The sequence below is a fragment of the Mytilus edulis genome, chromosome 5, assembly GCF_963676685.1.
Source record: "Mytilus edulis chromosome 5, xbMytEdul2.2, whole genome shotgun sequence".
Classification (NCBI taxonomy): domain Eukaryota; kingdom Metazoa; phylum Mollusca; class Bivalvia; order Mytilida; family Mytilidae; genus Mytilus; species Mytilus edulis.
Genome location: NC_092348.1, coordinates 18,187,985 through 18,209,517, shown reverse-complemented (window position 1 = coordinate 18,209,517; position 21,533 = coordinate 18,187,985). Strand labels below are relative to the sequence as shown.

Sequence of the window (21,533 nt, the reverse complement as noted above, 5' to 3'; positions counted from 1 at the left end):
TTGTTATGCGTTTACTTTTCTACATTGGTTAGAGGTATAGGGATAGGGTTGAGATCTCACAAACATGTTTAACCCCGCCGCATTTTTGCGCCTGTCCCAAGTCAGGAGCCTCTGGCCTTTGTTAGTCTTGTATTATTTTAATTTTAGTTTCTTGTGTACAATTTGGAAATTAGTATGGCGTTCATTATCACTGGACTAGTATATATTTGTTTAGGAGCCAGCTGAAGGACGCCTCCGGGTGCGGGAATTTCTCGATACATTGAAGACCTGTTGGTGACCCTCTGCTGTTGTTTTTTATTTGGTCGGGTTGTTGTCTCTTTGACACATTTCACATTTCCATTCTCAATTTTATCATCATAGATACCAGGATTGAAATTTCATATTTACGCCAAACGCGCGTTTCGTCTACAAAAGACTCATCAATGACGCTCGAATAAAAAAAATGTTAAAATGCCAAATAAAGTACGAAGTTGAAGAGCATTGGGAACCAAAAATTCCTAAAGGTTTTGCCTAATACAGCTATGGTAATTTATTCCTGAGGTAGAAAAGGATGTTTGAGTTAAGGTAACATCTAGCTCCAAACTCCAATTAAGGGTTATTGCTCATGTTCTTCAACTTAGCATCCTCTATGCATATGCTTTAAATTTAAAGTTATCAGTATTTGTTTAGTTAAGTTCTCACCTTTCATTGTTTAACATCACTTACAATTTTTGAAAACACTGTTTTATAATCTTTTTTTCCGATTCTTAGTATTAAAGAATATTATTGAATTTGCGTGTATTTACGATATGAAAATCAGTATAAAAATTGGTGTTGATTAGTTTCTAAATACTTATTTATTTATAGTAAAAATAGGCAAATGACAGTGATGAATAGTTATGTTCAATGCAAAAAACAATGTTGAGACAGAAATAACGTGTGAAGAAAAATAATAACATCGACAAATTATTAAAAGAACTTAATAATTAAATGAGAAAAACTGTCACGACGGCCATCTATAGTTGTTAATTTCTGTTTCATTTGGTCTCTTGTGTTGAGTTTTCTCTTGACAATCATACCACATCTTCTTTTGTTTTTACGAAAGTGTCACATGTCCCTGGTTTTTATGGTCGTAAACATCTGACAAGTTGACGTTTGCTAAATGTATCATATTTTCATAAAGCTACAATATTCGAATAAAGAGTTGTTTCAGATCTGGATTCTGGCTGGTGTTCAAAGTGTTTTAAAATTCAATTTTGATAGTAAACTGTATACCTGTAGCAACTAATCAAATTCATTAACATACCTTATCACCAATGATATTTTAACTGACAGGGCTCTTTAACGTTTTAATTTGCAAAAGGACAGTCTATTTCCAGAAGTGTGTGATAAGGATGTTGCCGTTATGGATTTATAATCACAAATCAGTGTCACCAAACGGATATACGTAGGAGTGACTGTATGATAATGGAACAAATATAATAGTTTAAAATTTATAGCATTTATGTGTGCTATAGTTAAGTATTTTAAGGTATTGGTTAATGTTGTGAGATTGATATTGGGCGTGCTTTAAAAAAGATGTATATACAAAATCAAATATTTACGCGTTACTTTTACTTCCTTAGATATGATCATAATATACAGCTTTACTGAAATTCTCGATTTATTCGTGTATATTTACCGTTTTTTAGATTTACTTTATTTAAGCACATCTGCTAGTTCGGGTAAATCATTCTCTATTACGATATCGATTAGATATTTGCGAAAACTACGTTTTAACCTATTATAACACTTAGAATTACGATAACAGTTGACGAAAAACAAAGGGTCATCTCAGAATCAAAATAAAAACAACAAAAATAGAGATACCGAGTTAGGACAAATGTTAGACAAATGGGTGGGGGTGTGTAAATATAACTGTTCAACAGATTTGAAACGGTGTATTGGATGTGTCACCAAAATATCCACATAAATTGGGTTTTATTTAATTTTCCGATGGCGTGTTCAAGCTTTATCTTATAGTGTGTAATAAATCTATTTGATTTTTTTTAGACTTCCTCTACGTACTCAAACAATATGTTGTCTTGCATAATGTTGATACTCTTTTTTGTTTAGTTACAAAATTGTGTCTTACCTTATTTTATTATAGAAAAATCAGCAAAAAGTCGTGCACAGGAGACTCTACAAACGGTGCACTTGAAAATCAGGGAATAGGCGATAAGCGATAAGCAAGTAAAACAATATAAATGTAATTATTAAGCCCGCAGTAGTGCAATGCTTTTGAAATATCAATGTCCTTCGTTTTCAGGTTTACATTTTGAATCCTAAACTGCTCCTTAACCAACTTGAATAGTTTACGATTTTTTTTAATAATTTCATCTAGAATGATATACCTTTGCACCTTTTATCCCTTTTAATCAATGGAATAATTCTACGGATAAACCTTGTGTGACCGTCATAAGTGCACTCTAAAGTACAATTGTACTGGTCTCGTATCAATAGTTAAGTCTGTATATGCTTCGACCATACTAGACTCAATCATGTTTATGCAAAGAAATAATTATCGACACCGTGAGAAAACCAGCCTATACTCAAATGATTCCCTAGATCTAAATAAAAATTACACAAACACAAACCACTCAGAACCTGATAATGATTTTTACAAGCGTTGCTGAAGGCGGGGGCAGGTCAAGTTACCGCTCGCTTCTGTCAGTCCGTCCATCCGTTTGAAAGACTTTGCGTAAAATCTTTCCTCAAAGTTTTCCTTGCCTCTATAGAAAGGGATGTATTTATATTGGTCTGCAGATTAATAATTGGTGAGTGCAAGCTATTTGAACATCTGCTGTGCAGCCACTTCCTGTTGCCGAAAGTTTGTTTACAAATTTCATTACACAGGGAAAATTTTCGTCAAAGTTCGACGTAGGTCTAGACCAGGTATTGGTTTTGTTTTATTTCAGAAGATAGATAGTAAAATTCCAAATATTTGAGTACACCTATTTTACATTTCAACAGTTTAAATAACATATTCGAAACTGATGTCGATTGATAACGATGTTGTAAATTTTTTGTAAATTTTTGATATTTTTTATACCAAAAACGTGGACAAACGTGTTTGCCCAATTCAGAAAAGTTAAAAGACAGTAAAAATATAACGGCAAGTATATATTATACCATGAAGAATAAATAGTTCGTATTCCCAAATTTTCTTTAAAAAAATATGAAAACTATATGTCTTAGCATAAACATTAAATATTGTCAACATGCTCCTTTGTTAATCGTCTTTTCCTTTCACCTAGTCTTGTTGAAATAAATTTCTAACTGTCCCAACCTAGCCAACGACAACACGATTTTTTTTTGTCTCATGCAAAATTTATCAAATGATGTTTGTCCATTCTATCATACTCCGAAAAATAACAGCATGTTGAAAAATTATTGTGTACACATTACTTCATATACTTCTTAAAACCTTGTTCTGAACTATAGAAAAGATCTTAGGAGTTTGAATTTGTTTTGGAACGACGTTTTATATTTACGTTTTTGAGACTACCCAAGATTTAAATGCTACCTGAAAGTGTTATTGTTATCCTAAAAGAGGGACGAAAGATACCAAAGGGACAGTCAAACTCATAAATCTAAAACAAACTGACAACGCCATGGCTAAAAATGAAAAAGACAAACAGAAAAACAATAGTACACATGACACAACATAGAAAACTAAAGAAATAAACAACACGAACCCCACCAAAAACTAGGGGTGATCTCAGGTGCTCCGGAAGGGTAAGCAGATCCTGCTCCACATGCGGCACCCGTCGTGTTGCTTATGTGTACAGTTTCACCAATGGCTAATTATGTCAGAATGTAATAAGATACTGTTCTCACAGTCAAAATAAATAGTTTACAACGTTTCAAAGTGTTTCGAGTCACACATTCAGCAACCACTCCAGTAAAAGCCTTGACAGAGAGAATTGCAGAAGCTACCCTGGTTAGCGAGACTACTATACGAAAATTTAAAGAGAGAAAAATAAAAAAGGGATCCTTTTTTTCCCGAGAAAGGCAGAAACTAAAAAACTAAGAGGTCACTCTAAACCTATTGATAATTTTGATAAAGGTGCTTTATAAGACAGAAGAAAACAAGTATATCAAAACGGATATATGCATATTTCGCAACTGCCGTAGTCATGGTTATACTTTCATATTCATAATTTCCAAAATGTGACAATTATTACATGTTTTAAATCTCCATTTTACAAGAAAATCAATGGTTGTGTCTCACTTATTACTCTGTGAATACACATAAAGTATTTACATATTTACATGGATCAATGACCACAACTGAACAATAAGGTCTTCATTGGTAAGTGTATCCCAAAACACATGTCTATAGATTGACTGCTTTATAATAAACGAACCTGTTAAACCCCGCCCAGTCAAGTGAGATTAACCAAGTAATACTTTTACTGTACTTACATTTAACATCTAATGTTTTGCTTGCACTGACACTACCCACTATATTAGAAGCCCGACAAATTATTGTTTGCTCGTTATTGCTTTTGTTTACACTGTACGTCAATTCAGATACCACTGTTTTTGTTCCATTGTCTGCTATTTCTGTCTTTGATTTTGAAAAACTAGTGACATCATTCCTTCCAATATTCCATGTGAAGCTAGCAGTAGGTCGACTTCCATATGATATACAAGATACTCTCAGTGGTATTGTCTCTTCTGTACTGACTTCGTTTGTATTGAATTTTGGTGTTAAAGGTTTTACTGAAATTTTAATAACTCATTTAAATTAACAATATATATAAAAGGGTTAACATGACTAACAGAAAAAACTAAATAGCACAACAGATCAATTCTATGGAAAGTAATATGCTGACTAGAAGCAGCATTGTTAATGCCTTTGTTATCGAATAGGTCAATTCCACTGCTAGTGTACTGTTGATCTATGAGGATATCATCAGCGCAGTAGTCAGTGCTTCGGTACTGTGACGATTTTTATAACGTACTTTTGTAGAACTCCAAGCTGATTATTTAAACAATCGGTAAGAAAATAACGTTTAAAATAAGACTGAAGATAAATTTGGCTCTTCTTTTTTTTATGGTCTTATAGCTTCTAAATTATCTACGTATTCATACATGTCCGGCTTTCAAATGTTTAGGTTTGAGTGTTTATGCTGGAGGCATATCCAGAAAATCGCTTCAGATGCACGAAATTTAAAGACAATTATTTTAACTTATGTTGATACAAATACTCAGTCATGGTTTTCCGTATAAAGGGATTAAATTGTAAAAATATTCGAATTAGCTCTCGCCGCGATATAGCCTTTTTGTGTTAATGCGGCGTAAAGCAACCAACAATCAATCAATCAACCGTATAAAGAGATAATTAAAGGCAAAAGTAGTATACCGCTGTTCAAACTCATAAATCAATGCACAAAAAACAAATCGGGGTAAAAAACTAAAACTGAGGAAAACGCATTAAAATATAAAAGGAGAACAACGACACAACATTTCAATTTAACACACACAGAAACGGACCAAGCATCAGACAAAATCCCACGAGAAAAACAAATATAACATCAAAACTAAATACATGAATTTGAGATAGACAAGTACCGTGACACGTCTTATCGCAATGTGAATTTACACTCAAAAATTAAGAGAAAACAAACGACGCAACGTTAAAATGTAACACATACAGAAACGAGCTATAATATAACAATGGCCATATTCCTGACTTGGTTCAGGACATTTTTAAAGAAAAAATGGCAGGTTGAACCTGGTTTTGTGGCATGCCAAACCTCCCCTTTTATAGCCATGTGAAATATAACATTAAAAGGACAACTTAACACCACAGGACTACAATATAAATAAATTGGAGAATACAATTGACAAAGAAACACACGAACAACAGCCAACACAAGGCAACAAGTTGAAAATTTTAATACGTCAGAAGTGCATTTTATCCACACAAGATCAACCAGTGACGCCCAGATACAAAAGTTTGAAAGCCGAAACAAGCACAAAGTCGAACAGCATCGAGGACCAAAATATCAAAAAAGTTGTGCCAAAAACGGCCAGGGTTTTCTGTTAGTTACCAGAACATCCTTATTATTTAGAATAATTTATACTTTTGCAAACAGTAAATTTATAAAATTACTAAACAAAAGCTGTACATGATAGAACTGAAATATTAACCTATTACAGGAAACAACTGAAATACATTACATAACCAGAGATTTGCAACACAAAATGTAGACACATCCGAACAAGCCCAAACCCCAACGCCAAGTGACGTCATATTTGAAATTGTAAAAAATGTAAATAATAATTGTTGTCCTGAATACTTGTCAAAAGGATTATTAGGACAAAACGCCTTTTTAGAAATGATAAAAAGAACAAGATATTATAGAGAAAAATATGTCAATAAAGACTTCCAATTGTAGCAAAAAAAAAAATCTTTTATCTAGTGAATTTAACAGTACAACCAAGTTCTTCAACATTTACTTACAATAAAGATTTATTTGCACAGTCACTATCATTGGACTTTCTAATGCATCACTTGAAGCGTCACATACTATTTGCTTTTGGTGATAATCTCTAGAAATCGTGGGTATTATGAAGCTTATCTCCTGGGTTTTATTGGGTCTTGAGCTATTTAGAATTGACAAGTCAGGTGGAGGCTTTCCACCCTCTGCTATACATCTTATCAGTAAATCTGTTCCTTCCATAACTTCCAACTTATTGGCTATTGATCGAAAGAAATATAAACGTGTAGGGGGTACTGTAAAGAAAAATATACAATATACAATATACAATTCATGCCTGACATATTTTTTTATAAAAAACATGAAATTTTACTGTACATCATAAGAACCCTTGTTTAAGTCCTTAATAACTTTGTAAAAATTAGTATTCAAAATTAACCCCAAAACAACTTAGACGCTTATAATATGAAGTGAGCATAATTGTATAACAAATAACTTACGCGGCAAGGTTGGGACAAAAAATTATGTTAAAATACTGAGTAAAAACATTAATTAATCGTGAACGGGAAATACTTATGAGCATGAAGAAAGCATAAATTTTAAGGTTTTTTGGTTTGACAAACCATATCTTAATGCTATTGTAAATTTAATGCTCGTTTCAGCATAAAGAAACTCTTCTCTTTTTTATTGTATTTAATTATATATGTAGGACTGAAATCTATGGTTGGTTCAAAATCTATGGAAGATTTCTAATCTATGGCAAATGTGAAGTCATACCATCCCAAATCTATGGAAGATTTTTTACAATCCTAATCAATGGGAAGTTTTGTTATTTCCTAATCTATGGCGGATTTGGTTGTTTCTAAATTTATGGTAAATGTTGTGCAAATGGAAACAAGTGAACATCTACGACAACGGCAGCATGTCTATAAACATTTGTGAAATAAACATTCCATTATGGTCAACCTAATCGTGATGACAACAACAAATTTCGTAAATAGTGATTTAATATACCTTAATACAGAATTCAAGATTGAAATGATGTGCCCGTAAAACTAAGCATTTCCTAATCTGTTCATGGTACCCGTTTAATCCATTCACAACAAACCAACAAGAAAGTCCATTAACAAACAAGAAGGCATTTTTTTTTTATAAATAAATAAATAAAAATAAACAGTTTTAATTTTCACATAATATCTATTTTATCGTTAATCTTTTACATTTGATGACGATTAAAATCAAATTGGTATCCGGTAATTTTGTCTTTCATTTTATAAAATTTGCTAGACTAAGACGGTAAAATATTTACTATAACTCTTTTTCTAAAATATACGGTACTGCAAACAGCGTCGCCCTAGCCTTAATCATAGCTGGATTCGGCCGGTACATCACAGTTTGTCCCTCTTCCGTATAATAGTTCACATCTTCCTTTAAACAATCCGCAAATTGTTTCAGAGAGAAATAACTTCATCTGGTATGGTGTTCAAATCTATGAGTTCCGCCATCGTAAAGGCCGGCAACTATGTAATATGGCATTATTCAATTGTGACATTATATGTTACTCTTCTTCCCGGAAAATTACGCAATTTAAAGATCTGCCATAGATTTGGCGAAAACAAAACTCTTCCACAGATTTGATTTGTTTGACGTTTGTAACGTCACATTTGCCATTGATTATGCATCTGCGATAGATTTGGAACCCGCCATAGATTTGAGTCCTACATATATTCAAAGGTAAAGTGATTTTATAGAGGTGATATTGGAAGGAGACGACTAACTAGCGGAATTGTTTTTACTTCAAATACCGAAAGCTACAACGAGAAATAGAATTTTCATGGTCGGTAATTGCTTTTAGCTATGAATATGCAAAGAGTTTATAAACTGAGGAGTAACAATGACAAACCCCGATAATAGTTTAGTTTTAAAACATATTTTATTGTTCAAAATGACAAAAGGATCAGACACAAGTTTTACAACTTAGTAACGTCTTCTCCAAAACAAAAACAAAATATACACATTAATTAATGAACGCATAAAATATTTCATACTAACAAATAGTTTAAGAATAAAGACATGAAAACAAAAATAAACTTTTTGAAGCGAATCAATGGATTTTAATCGATTGCATCATTTTACAGTACAAATACGACACAAACACACCGAATAGTTAGTGAAATTGTCTATGCGCAAATTTTGTTCTTGTGGACACAACTGAAATAAGTGTGTGTGTTTTTCTCATAATAAAGCGTGGGATCTTAATATATTATCCAAGTTTACGAAAAGGATGTAATGCTGCACAATGGTAAGTATCGATTTGAAACTTATTCTCATAATCTTTCGTTTAAATCAATTGAATCGTTATTGATAACAAAACATAACAGTAATTATTCATCAAGATCATTCGATTATTGTCATTACTTGTGTATATAAATATCTTTAATCACATGTGTTGTAAACAGAATTGAGGTTGTCAATGCAGAAAAAAACGTTTGGTATTTTTTATATACCTTTGAACAGATAAACAAATTTTATCATTTTTTTCAGTACTTAAAGCATGATCACCAAATAATAATAAATCGGTAGTAATATTTACATTAAAGACAATAATTTCGTTAAACATCAGATTTCGCTGAGCTGAAAAAGTAATACAATATAATAGATAGTGTTCAACATTTTCATTAATAAAACCACATGAACAATTTGAATTTTGTATCAAATTTGCTTTGAACAAGTCAGCACGCATTGCGCTTCTAGTGTTACGCAGCCTTGTGTGTAAAACAGAATACAAACGATCTCCTAAAGAACCAAATCTCGGAGATTTATTATTTCTATAGTATAGTTTGTGCAAGTTTAATTTATAAAAGGAAAATGTAGGAATATGTCTTAAACTTAAGTCTAAAGAGTTCCACAGTGAAATAGATGACAGAAAATAAGACTGTTGATAAGCTGATAAACGATTTACGGGAATTGTAATATTTTGACTGCTACGCAAATTATAATTACAAATATCTGATACAAAATCCGGAACCAAATCGTGTAAATAATCTGGCGCTTGGTTATTTATAATCTTATAAAACATATATATTTTTTAACTTCCCGTCTGACGCTTAATTTTTCCCATCCCGTCTCTAGATACTGTTCCGGCTAGCGTAACTTGTTAATCCACGGTAACTATTCCAGCAGCCTCGATTTGGATATTTTCCAACCGATCAGAATTTATTTGTCCACAGTTATCCCATACGTCTGACAAAAACTCCAAAATTGGCCGAATAAAAGTCATATAAATTTTTTCCAAATATTCTCTCTTAAATCTAAATTTTAGTTTTCGTAAAATATTAAGCTGCTTCGAAGTTTTTTCTATCAGCTTATCAACATGCTTACTCCATTTACAATCACTACTAAATATGACACCAAGATGTTTATGCGTATGAACTGGCTCTAATGTAGTGCCATCAAAATCAAAAGAAAAATTACTTTGTATAGCTTTCATACTGACTATCATAATATCTGTTTTATTTGGGTTAAAGTTCACTAGCCATCTGTTTGACCACGCATTTAAATAAACAAGATATATGCTGATTAAATTTCTTAAAATGGATTCCTTAAGAGCAGTATGATCTATTGAAGTGTCATCTGCAAAATGCCTCCCAAATCCAGAAAAAAAACATCAGCTATATCATTAATATATATCAAATACAATAACGGTCCTAATACCAAACCCTGAGGCACACCGGCTTTTAATTTTCCAAATTTTGAAAGTGAATCTTTTAAGACAACTTTCTGAGATCGATAATGACAAGATTGTTCTACTTAAAGTAGAAAACTAAAAGTTTTCAGAAAGTTAGATATATAATTACTAGTAAATATCATTACAGACAGTTAAGTGGATTTCTCCATGGGGGTTTAAACAACTCAGTGGTCAGCACTTCTGTGTTGCCATGAACCATCATTGATATGGTAATAATATCAAATAACTCTTTACAAAACATTAATTGTTTCGAAATACTAAAGATTTTTCTACCTCATGAAAAGATTTCCTTAGCTGTATTCTGCTAAATCAAATTGTTGGTCACCAACGCACTTCAAATCAATGCGTCCTCTTCCGCTTTTTTTAATTCGAGCGTCACTCAGGAGTCTTTTGTAGAAAAACGCGAATCAGGCGTACAAAATATAATCCTGGTAACTATGATGAGTTTTTCTATTTAATTTTTTTTATTGCATTTTTTTTATCAAAATGCGTTACAAAATACCATGCTTTCACTGTATTAAACCAGATTTATCCCAGCGCTTTTGATTTTGAAGATAATAGAATGACTATTCACGACCAATTACTTTATATATTTTTTTTTACCTAGGTTTAAAATGTTTTAAAGGGAATTCACAGCTTCAATATCAGGTAACCGTGGACCAAAATTAATAATTGATTTACCAGAAACGATTTGGATGATGGAAGGAAAACATGTTTTAACAAACAAAGAGAACACATAATATGCATAAAGGAGTATCCAGGTTAAGCTTGATATTAAATTAAAGAAGGTATTTCAGTAGCTAATAAACTCATTATAGATACAAGGATTGAAATTTTGTACTCCAGACGCGCAAATCTTCTACAAAAGACTCATCAGTGACACCCGAGTTACAAAATGGAATATGGTTAAATAAAGAAAGAAGATGCAGAACATTGAAGGACCCACTATTCCGGAAAAATTTTGCTGAGAACAATGAAACATAACTATAGCATACATAGTTACAACATGTATTCAGCAGTCATAAAATTGTTAAAAGGCCGCTTAAGGTATAAATGATATTAGCCAGATGAAGTTGGTTGTCAAATATTAGTAATCATTGACATGCAATTTATCATCCTGTCATGCAAGTAATTTAACTGTAGTAGACAGTTTATATCCAAACACAAACACGATAAAGGGGTATATCAATTGTAAAATAGTGTATCGACTGCATTGATGACCAGTCGGTAGTACATCATTATGGCCTATTCCTTTTAACATATAATTGCATCAATAAGATACCGTCACCTATACCATAGAGATAGAAAGACGTGGTATGAGTTCCAATGAGACAACTCTCCATCCAAGAAACAATTTATAAAAGTAAGCCATTATAGATCAAGGTACGGCCTTCAACACGGAGCCTTGGCTCACACCGAACAGCAAGCTATAAAGGGCTCCTAAAATTACTGCTGTAAAACCATTCAAACGGGAAAACCAACGGTCTAATCTATATAAAAAATACATGTTTTATATTTTTATTGTTGACATGGTGACGCAAGTTTTGATATCTTTCGTATCACTTTCACCAAACCAAAGTAGGCGCAATGCTTTGAATACCAAATGATGGGATACATTTAGCCTAATTGACCAACATTAGTAATGTAAGAATATATCCACTTAATCAAACATTATTTATGCTACGCTTTTATACTTTATATACTTGATTTGACTTTTTTGGTGTTTTAACGCCACTGTAACGCCTAACGAATGAAGCATTATGTGTGATATTTGAATAAAAATTTCAGTTTTTAATAGCGGAAGAAGCCGGAGTGCCCGGGAAAAAACACCGACCTTCGACAGGAAAACGGACAATCCTAGACAATTTAGATTGGTGTCGAGTTTACCCGCACGAACGGGGATAGAATTCACAACCTCAGTGTTGACTGGTTAGTGATTACAGTAGTAACTACTTAGACCACTCTGCCACCAAGGCCTATAGTTTATTTACAATATGACCTTAGTGTACTTTAGACTTTAAAAAAATGTTGTTATCAGTTGGAAATATATACAGTATAATTGAAAGGCCGGTGACCAAAATCGGAATTTTCAAATTTCTATCGTCAGAAATACTACTCAAAAAGCTTGTAGGATTAACTTTTTTCGCCTAATGAATGAAGCATTATGTGTGATATTTGAATAAAAATTAAAAAAGAAATATATTTGATTGCAGACTTTAAAACTAATCAAACTGCATGCCACTAATGATCTGCATTTGAAGTCAATGTTGCTAGATAAACGCTTTAATAACTGCACCATACGACGTTTTGACGACCAATCTTATATTCATGTAAAATCATTTTTTTCTAGCACTTTTAGCCGAGTTGAAGAGCAACGTGACCAATTCATTGACGTATTATATTTTATACAACTACTAAGCTTGTATATAACGTTATGAAAATACCTCACTTAGGCTCAATACATTTAAGTACATTTTGTAGAAAACAAGAGCTGACAATTCTGTAAACAATTCTCAAACAACCACTGAAGGTTTGTGAGCCTTACATATTTGGAATGATATAAGGGCTTACCATATAAATTCAACTGTATGTAGTACATTTGGTTAACCAGCCCACTACATCCATAAATCACCTCATCATCAGGTTGAGCGTTCAGTACATGTAATCTGGAGTAGTGTTCAGTGCTTGGATTGGATGATACTTTGTACCTTTGGATATCAGTAACAACATTCTGAGACGCTATCAGAATAAATGTGTCATTCACTTTTTTAACCCATTTAATTTTGGATTCTTGAAATATACACTGTAAAACTGCTTCTCTTCCACGGCTAACATACTGTTGTAAAGGATCTGACTCTGTTCCATTACCTGCCGCCTTAACATCCACTATAATCCTACCTACAAAGTTTTAAAAACAAATTAACACAAGCTTTTGACATTATCATGGTAAGTGTTAAGTACATCTATAATGTTTATAAAAGTACAGCCTGACCTTGTGGTTCGATTGTAGAATACTAAATAAAGTAGTATATTTCTAAGCTGACATAATCAATTACATATTGACATGTTTTGTCAATTCCTTCTTCCAATTTCTTTTCTTCAATAATACCACCTTTATTTTGTGTTTTGTGTACGGTTTTATGTACTTCGGTCATTTACGGTTGTACGATTTGAGATGTCCTTTTGATATCTTTTGCCTCTCTTTATTTTCTTGGTATAACAAACTGTTATGAAAAGGATTAAACTTTGACCTGTTTCATGACACTTTTAAAAAAATGACTGTATTAATGCCATGCGTCCGTATCGCTTCAAATGATATACTAGTATATAAAACGAAGTCCGGAATGGTTTGGGGTTGGGGTTGTTTAGGTGGTCACTAAAAAAACCCGCCAAATTATTTTTGTACCTTTCCTAAGCCAGAAACCTGTAATTGTCTTAGTTGTCATTGGTTGCTGTCTCTGTTTTTATTTGAATACCCCTGTTACAAATCAGCGTTCTAAATCAATACAAATTTACAGCTATAATCTGAGATATTGTATTGGAAAAGGTGAATAGAAGAAACGATCATCTCTTAATCTTCCTTCTAAAACAAAGGTATCCATCAATATTTGTCATCGTATTCAATCCAAACCTCTTCCTACTTTAAAGAGCATTATTTTCCTAGCATCTCTTATATCGTTACCCCTATTGGGACTGAATGTTCAACTACAAAAACGTGCTGCAGGATATTAATATTGACGAATTCAAAGCCTAAATCTCCTAAATACACATTTTCTTATTTATGTATAACCCGGCTGGCCATATTATAACTGGTGACTTGAACATTGTCGACAAAGCTTCCCTTTGAACTGGCGCAAGCCTTACTCCATTAAGTAGAAACACAATTTGAATTACTTTTATGACAGGCGATGGGATTAACACGAAAAAAAAACGTTGTTTTAGGTGTGCGGTCATTGGTCCAAAATTACCGATACAAACAAACGTTAAAAAATTTTACAGAAAACCAAGGTATATTCATAAAATTAGATGTCTATAACACCTGACAAAATCAAATGTTTAACTATATCAACTTTATGATGCTGGGTTTAGTGAATTATCAACCTTTTTATCTAAATGAGAAACAACTTAATTATCAGCCGTCAAAGCCGAATATTGGAGTAGCGGTGAAACAACCTATTCTAGGGGGTAGTGAATAAGATTGGGGTAATTAAAGATGTTTCTCTTTTAGTCGTGTTAAATATTTTGCTATGGTTGTGATCGGCATCTCTCCGATTTTTTTGTGAGTTGTGTGTGTCCTTTTTGCATCTTCGTCTCATTGGATTTGAAATCAAATCGCTTCTCCTGTTTATATATTGACGATCATCACATATTTCTAAAAGTATCTACATATACAGTAAACATCTCCTACAAGCGTTCATGCGTTTTTGTCAGAAACAATTCGAAAGGTTTGGTGTAATAGACGTTCAAACAAAAAGTAACATTGAACACTGCAACACTCTATTACAAGTATAATCGTGTTTAACATGAACGGGGATTTTAATTGAAATCTGAGGAAACTGAAGGCAAATGCGAAAGACTATATATAAGGTACATTGTTTTCCCTTCCGGAACAACTTTAAAATTCGACATTTTACCTTCCAAGTACGATATTTTAGACTATTATTCAAGGTTCGAAATTAAAGGTCAAATACACAGACGACTGAATAATACCAAATCTGCATATTCTAAATTTGAAAAACGTTTGATTAACATTCAACCGCTGATAGAAACTATAGGGAAGAAGATAATTATCCTAGTAGTTTAAAACTGAAGAAGTAAGAAATGCGTTTATCGATACAACCACTTCATACTTTGTGATACCTGAAGTATGAAGTCTATCGCAAAGAAATAATGTGTAATTGAAAAAAAAAAAAAGAAAAATCAACAGTTTTTAAATGAATAAATAAAAAACAAGTAGACAGTTTGTCATTGTTTAGTTAAGGGAGTACCTAACACTTACACTAAACTAAATTTGACTCGTTCAATTTTCATACAATTTGGACCAAAGTTTAGTTTGGACTGTTGACATAAATAGACAGGATTTAAACAACACAATTTACAGGAATCATTTCGTTGGGCACATAGCTTTTTGGCAAACGATTGAGAAGCATGAATATTCTTTAATAATAGTGTGTGATTGAAACGTGCAGCTGCTTTTAAGAGTTAACTTCTTTAACATGTTTAAGTGTTCTGTACCCTCGGTATACTCACACGACAACCATGGTTTATATCATCACAGGTCTTAAATGAGTATTGTACAGAAGAAAATACCAAACTCCATTGTAAATTCAACAAAATCAAACGTTATCAACCAACGGCACTAATGGAAAAGAATTGATTTAATTCCTGATTTTATAAAGGTATTTTCTGAAGAAAATGGCATATAAACCCATGTTATACCTCGATAGAACTTCCTATTGTATGACAGTTGTTTCAATTCCGTCATATCGACAAAATTATGTTTACATAAACAGACATAATAGGTTAATGTGACAATAATTGTGATCGAACTGTGTTTTGTTCTGCTTTTTGGTCGGGATGTTGTCACTTTGACACATTTTAATTCTCATATTTAAGAATTACGGATAAACAACACAACTGACTAAACAGTTCAAACAAACATACAAACAAACAAATAAATCTTACAAAGACAACTACAACAAAATTGTAGTTGACAGTAAATTTAACAATGACGTCAGCAAACACAGCTTTTGGACTTGATAGGATATTCACAAAGACGCCGAAAAAATATGTTTGTAGTTGAGAGTATATGATATATAGTGTGCACTTTCTCGATGAAGTACAAATTAATTAAACAGAAATATAAGGGTGAACAAAGTGGAAACAATAAGGTAAAATTATATTGCGTCCAAATCGCACATCAGGGCCCACCTGCATTAGAAACGCCAGAAGTCAAAAAACGCGATCGCGGGATGCATGAATACCCAGTCCCATCAAACGCCATACTACCGAATGAAACATAATAGCACGGCGACAAATCAAATGAAAACTGTTTAGTAAATAAATAGATATACGACATCAGCACCTAGATTCTATAAACCAAGCCTATTTTGTATTATTTGTGAAGTAGACAATTTCTTGATAAACTTAATTTCATTAATCTACGGTTATAAATACTTGTTATGTGGTTGCTAAAGGAGATTTACAACAAAAGGTTTTCTCAAAGTTTTAACAATATCCATTTTTTGGCTGCCATTTAACGTTTATCAGGGATCATGTAAGCAAAATTAAGTATCTTATCCATCAATAATACTTACTGTGTAAATAAATAAGTGACACAAATAACAAGTACGAAGGAAGTTCCATCACGCCTAAACAATATATGAGTGAATAAAATTATAACCGGATATAAAGGTGATATTTTAAACTTCCTGAACAAGTAAATTGAGCGTTCATATTACATCTATGTAGTTTTATAAAATATATCAAATCAAAGAGTTAAATACCTTCAAATTCAAAAACATAACAGTTTACTATGTTGAATATTAGTAAAAACGATATGCTTCCCTTGAATCACAGTACAATATTAACTCAATAAAAAAGTTGTTAGTGCCAGTAATAAAAATGTCTAGTGTTAAGCTTTAATACAGGATATCTTACAAATATATGTATACAATAGTAATGTTTTTTATTATTTAATATTTCTTTATTTTTGATATACATGTATACCAGCTTTGATAGGTGTTGAGTATGACTATAAATTGTCACTTCTGTTTCTCGTATTATGAACAACAAAATCATTTATTTTGTAAAAAAAAATTTCCGTTCTCCACCTTACAACATAATTATTTTCTTTTACCTTTGAACAATTTTCTATTTGGCGGCAAGGTTATTTGTTCAAGGTTATAGTTTACTTTCTGTAATTATTAACATTTCACAGATGTAAAGTACTGTTGCCGTTATTTATTCACCCCTTTTTTTTATTAATTTTGTAATTACATTGTATCACAGATCAAATGTATTAGTTCAGTGGCCACTTATGCTTATATGTCTTTTGATTGAGTTGAAGTTATTTCAATTGATATTTTATAGAGTGTCTTTCTATGTTGTGATGTTACACTATTGTTTCAGATAAGGGTAAATGTTGGTACCTATTAAAACGTTTGAACCCACTGCATTTGTTAGCACTTGTCATAAGTCAGGAACCTGATGTTCAGTAGTTTGTTGTTTGATGATGTGGTTCATAAGGGTTTCTCGTTTTTAATGTAGATAAGACCGTTATTATTCTCGTTTGAAAGGTTTTAAACTGGTAATTGTATGGGACCTTTTATAGCTTACTATTCGTTGTGAGACAAGGCTCCGTGTTGAAGACCGTACTTTGACCTATAATGGTTGTTCTTTTACAAATTGTGACTTGGATGGAGAGTTGTCTCATTGGCATTCATACCACATCTTCTTATATCTATCAAAATTAATTTGCGATGGTTCAGGTTTGCCTTCTTTCAATAAGCCCTGTTGAATGATGTGAACTACAGAAACATATATGAGTTAACCGGTTCAAGTATACACTCTCCAAAACCGGATCAAAATGATCTGTGTTTCCGATTGCTATTGTTTGGCTATCCTGTACATTACATGTTGTCTACGTTTTTAGATGCCACTGCAATACAATCAATTTTGGAAACGTGTACAGCAGATTGTCATATGTACTACATGTATCAATTGCATCTATTATACTGATAGCCGGTATACAAAACGTATAATTTCTATTATCTTCCTAGATAAATTGATGTATTACAAAGCTAAGAGAGGGACGAAAGATACCAGAGGAACAGTCAAACTCAAACATCGACAATAAACTGACAACGCCATGGCTAAAAATTAAAATAATAATAAAAAGACAAACAGACAAGACACAACATAGACAACTAAAGACCAAGCAACACGAACCCCACCAAAAACTAGAGTTGACCTCAGGTGCTCCGGAAGTGTTGCTCATGTTATTACAAACCCGGTAAATAATCTAATTCTGTAGGTTCAGGGTTAAAAGGCAAGTGGATTGAAGTTACGACATAAGGAACTATATCTGCTGTATCCTTTATCTCTAGTTCGATGGGATAAATGTGTTCAACATAGTCACCAAATTTTGAATGATTTATTGAGAGAACATCATCTATATACCTGAAAGTAAAGTTAAAGGATGTTGCTAACTTATTATCTTTCTTCCTGCATGAAGTCAGTCTCATTATAATAAAGGAATAAGTTGGCAAGAAGAGGTGAACATTTGGTTCCCATTGGAACGCCGACAGTCTGTTGAAAACACGTCCTCCAAACGTAACAAATATGTTATCAATCAAGGAATCAAGAGTGATTCTTTAAATAGTAGGACTTATCCCTCCCCAAGACAACAAGATACTGGTATCTGCGTTTGCCATTCTTTTTTTATGAAACAAAGCATTACCAACTCTTTCAGTGTGTCTTTTAGTTTGGAATAGGGAATACTTGTGTGAAGTGTAGAAAAGTCAAATGTTTTAAAAGCCCGGCTTTGATTGCTAAAAAAATATGTTAATAATTCAGAAAGAGGTTTCGTGGAGCACTTGGAACACCAAGCAATATACCGTTGTTTGTAAGGACACTTATGTAGTTTAGATATCCAATACAGGGATGGAAGATCCAGTTCTTCATCTTTGGTTGAAATTCAAAAGGAACATAGAATAGACCTATGATTATCTCGGATCCTCTTTCGTAAGTGTCTCGAGGGTATCTGTTGAGTTTCCAAGTGAATTGTCAATACCTAATTCATTTATCAAGCAGTTTATGTAATGATATTTAGATACAAAAACGATGTTGTTTGGGGCTTTTTCTGCGGGGGCAACAAAATATTTGTCATGGAGATAGGGCATGTGTTTTGCAACATTTTTGTGTTTAAGAATTGACGTAGCATGGGTATTGATAGACCCATTTAGTTTCTTAATTCTGATTTGTATCAACAACCTCACAACCTTAATCCATTTTTGTAGACCATTCCATTTAATTCAAACATTGCAATTTATATTATGACAATTTTAAAACAGTATCAGATGTGGGTTTTTTTTTCATCTGTAAACCGAGGTACCAACGAACCAAGGTTTATCTCTTAAAATCTTATCAATTTTCCAAAATTAGTTACAGATGTTAGCCCACTTTGAAATAATCGTTCTTATCATGATCATGTTTATTGACCATAACAACAATGAAAGTAGGTTTTAACATATATAATGAAGTAACCCGAACCACGTCATATTATGTTAGAAGCACATAATATTAATATATTTGCACATCATATAAGTATATTTGCACATCATATAAGTATATGTGTACGTCATATAAGTATATTTGCACATCATATAAGTATATTTGCACATCATATAAGTATATTTGCACATCGTATAAGGATGTTTGCACATCATATAAGTATATTCGCACATCATATAACTATATTTGTACATCATATAAGGATATTTTCACATCATATAAGTATAATTTCACATCATATAGGTATATTTGCACATCCTATAAGGATCTTTGGGCATCATATAAGAATGTGTGCACATTATATAAGTACATTTACACATCATATAAGTACATTTGGTGTCAGACGACCAATTACTCCCTCCTATTTAGAACTTATGTAAAAGTAGCCCTACTCTGACACAAAATAGTGCTTTTGATATCATTGTTTACTTAAACTTACCAACAAATTTGCAGAAATGAAACTTTTGGTGAAAGAGAAATATATTTAAACCATTTTGAGCAAAATTAACTTTTCTATGAGTTTGCATTTAAAATTCAGGATCAATGCGCTACATAGTATACTAATTTAAGATTTCCAGAAAACTAGGGGTTATTTTTGGAGGAGTTATTTTCCTAAAGGCAATTCTTTCTTAGAAGATTTTTAAACATGGGTTGAAAATTAGCATGTAGAAAGGTGATACATGTACAATGTAGGATATACCTGGTTTCTATGAAGTTAATTAAGGTAAAATATTTAGAAAGCTGTGAAAATTGCAAAATTTGGTTGAACAGATAGGGATTTTTAATTGGTGGTCTGACACCATAAGGATGATTAAGGTTCTTTGCACATCATATAAGGATATCTGTACATCAAATAATGTCAGCTCGACACCATATAAAGGTGTTTACACATCATATAATGACAAGTACACATCATATAAAGGTTGATGCACATCGTATAATGACTATTGGCTTAATAAGACCGTTTTAAGTGTTCCATACCTTTGATAAGCGATAAAGAACATATATTTTGCCTTGCTACAAACAACCTCTAAGTATTTTGGAAAGGGTTCTTAGATGCAAACGACTGTGGAAACAAAAGGACAACCTTATCATGTTGATGATATTCGCTAGCGTAGTGAATAATCATCTAGTAACGCTTTACTTAAAACTTTAAAACATTTTCATGAAATAACAAATTATATTCATATGTTTATCATGTTTATACCTCTGACATTTCAGTTAATTTTTAATTCGAAAAAAATCATTCTTTGCTCATAACTTTTTTTTCTCACCTGTTTCAACATTTGCAAATGTGTTTGATCAAAAATCTACAATAAGTCAAGGCGTAACTAAACTGTCGATAACTTCTACCACCCTTCGCATTGCATGCATTAATACGCAGTTTTGCCTTGTTCAAATTAATGGTCAGCACAACAATGCATATCACTGTATACGTTTTATTTGTTGTTAGAAAATATTTTGATTGTTTTGTTTCAGATAAAAGAAATTCAAGTTAATCTACCAATGTAGCAATGTTTCGATGAATTTGTTCGTAAAGATACGTGCTATTTGTTAGAATACGTGACAATATGTTATGATGGCTATAATAGCTATACAACTGTTTGTAGTCAAGACAAGTCTTCATTATCGATAAGAGTTCTAATAGCCTGGTAGGTAGCAGCTCGTCATTCCACGAACTATCATTCGGATAGTGTGCTCACATATAAAGCAAAATCGTTTTCATCCAGTATGAATAAATTAAAGTTTCTTTGCCAAATGTATTGCTGTTGTTCGATTTGTTGATGTATGATAATATCATCTTTGCCACACGCAATATTATTTTCCTGTTATTGCAAGTCATACATTCTCGCCAATGACCTTTATGTAAATACGATGGATTTTTTCCCCATTTCAAGTATGGCCATTTTAGCCTATGACAGTTAGATCTACTTAGTTCTTCACGTTTACTTGTACTATCAAACTGAAGGGTGTTGTCCATATGTACTTCTATATATTTGAAGCTTTTAGAACTTTTGAAT

The 21,533-nt window shown here is 32.4% G+C and overlaps 1 protein-coding gene across 1 annotated transcript in view; it reads right to left on the bottom strand.

The window, feature by feature from the left end:
• LOC139523132 (nephrin-like) overlaps nucleotides 1-16,649 on the bottom strand; it is a 57,308-nt gene extending 40,659 nt beyond the window's left edge. The window contains exons 1-4 of the mRNA XM_071316931.1: nucleotides 16,536-16,649; nucleotides 12,790-13,116; nucleotides 6,494-6,766; nucleotides 4,447-4,746 (exon numbers count right to left, since the gene is read on the bottom strand). Coding sequence (XP_071173032.1) covers nucleotides 4,447-4,746; nucleotides 6,494-6,766; nucleotides 12,790-13,116; nucleotides 16,536-16,584 — 949 coding nt within the window. The 5' untranslated portion in view covers nucleotides 16,585-16,649. The remainder of the gene's footprint in view (nucleotides 1-4,446; nucleotides 4,747-6,493; nucleotides 6,767-12,789; nucleotides 13,117-16,535) is intronic.
• Between the last annotated feature and the right edge of the window lie 4,884 nt (nucleotides 16,650-21,533).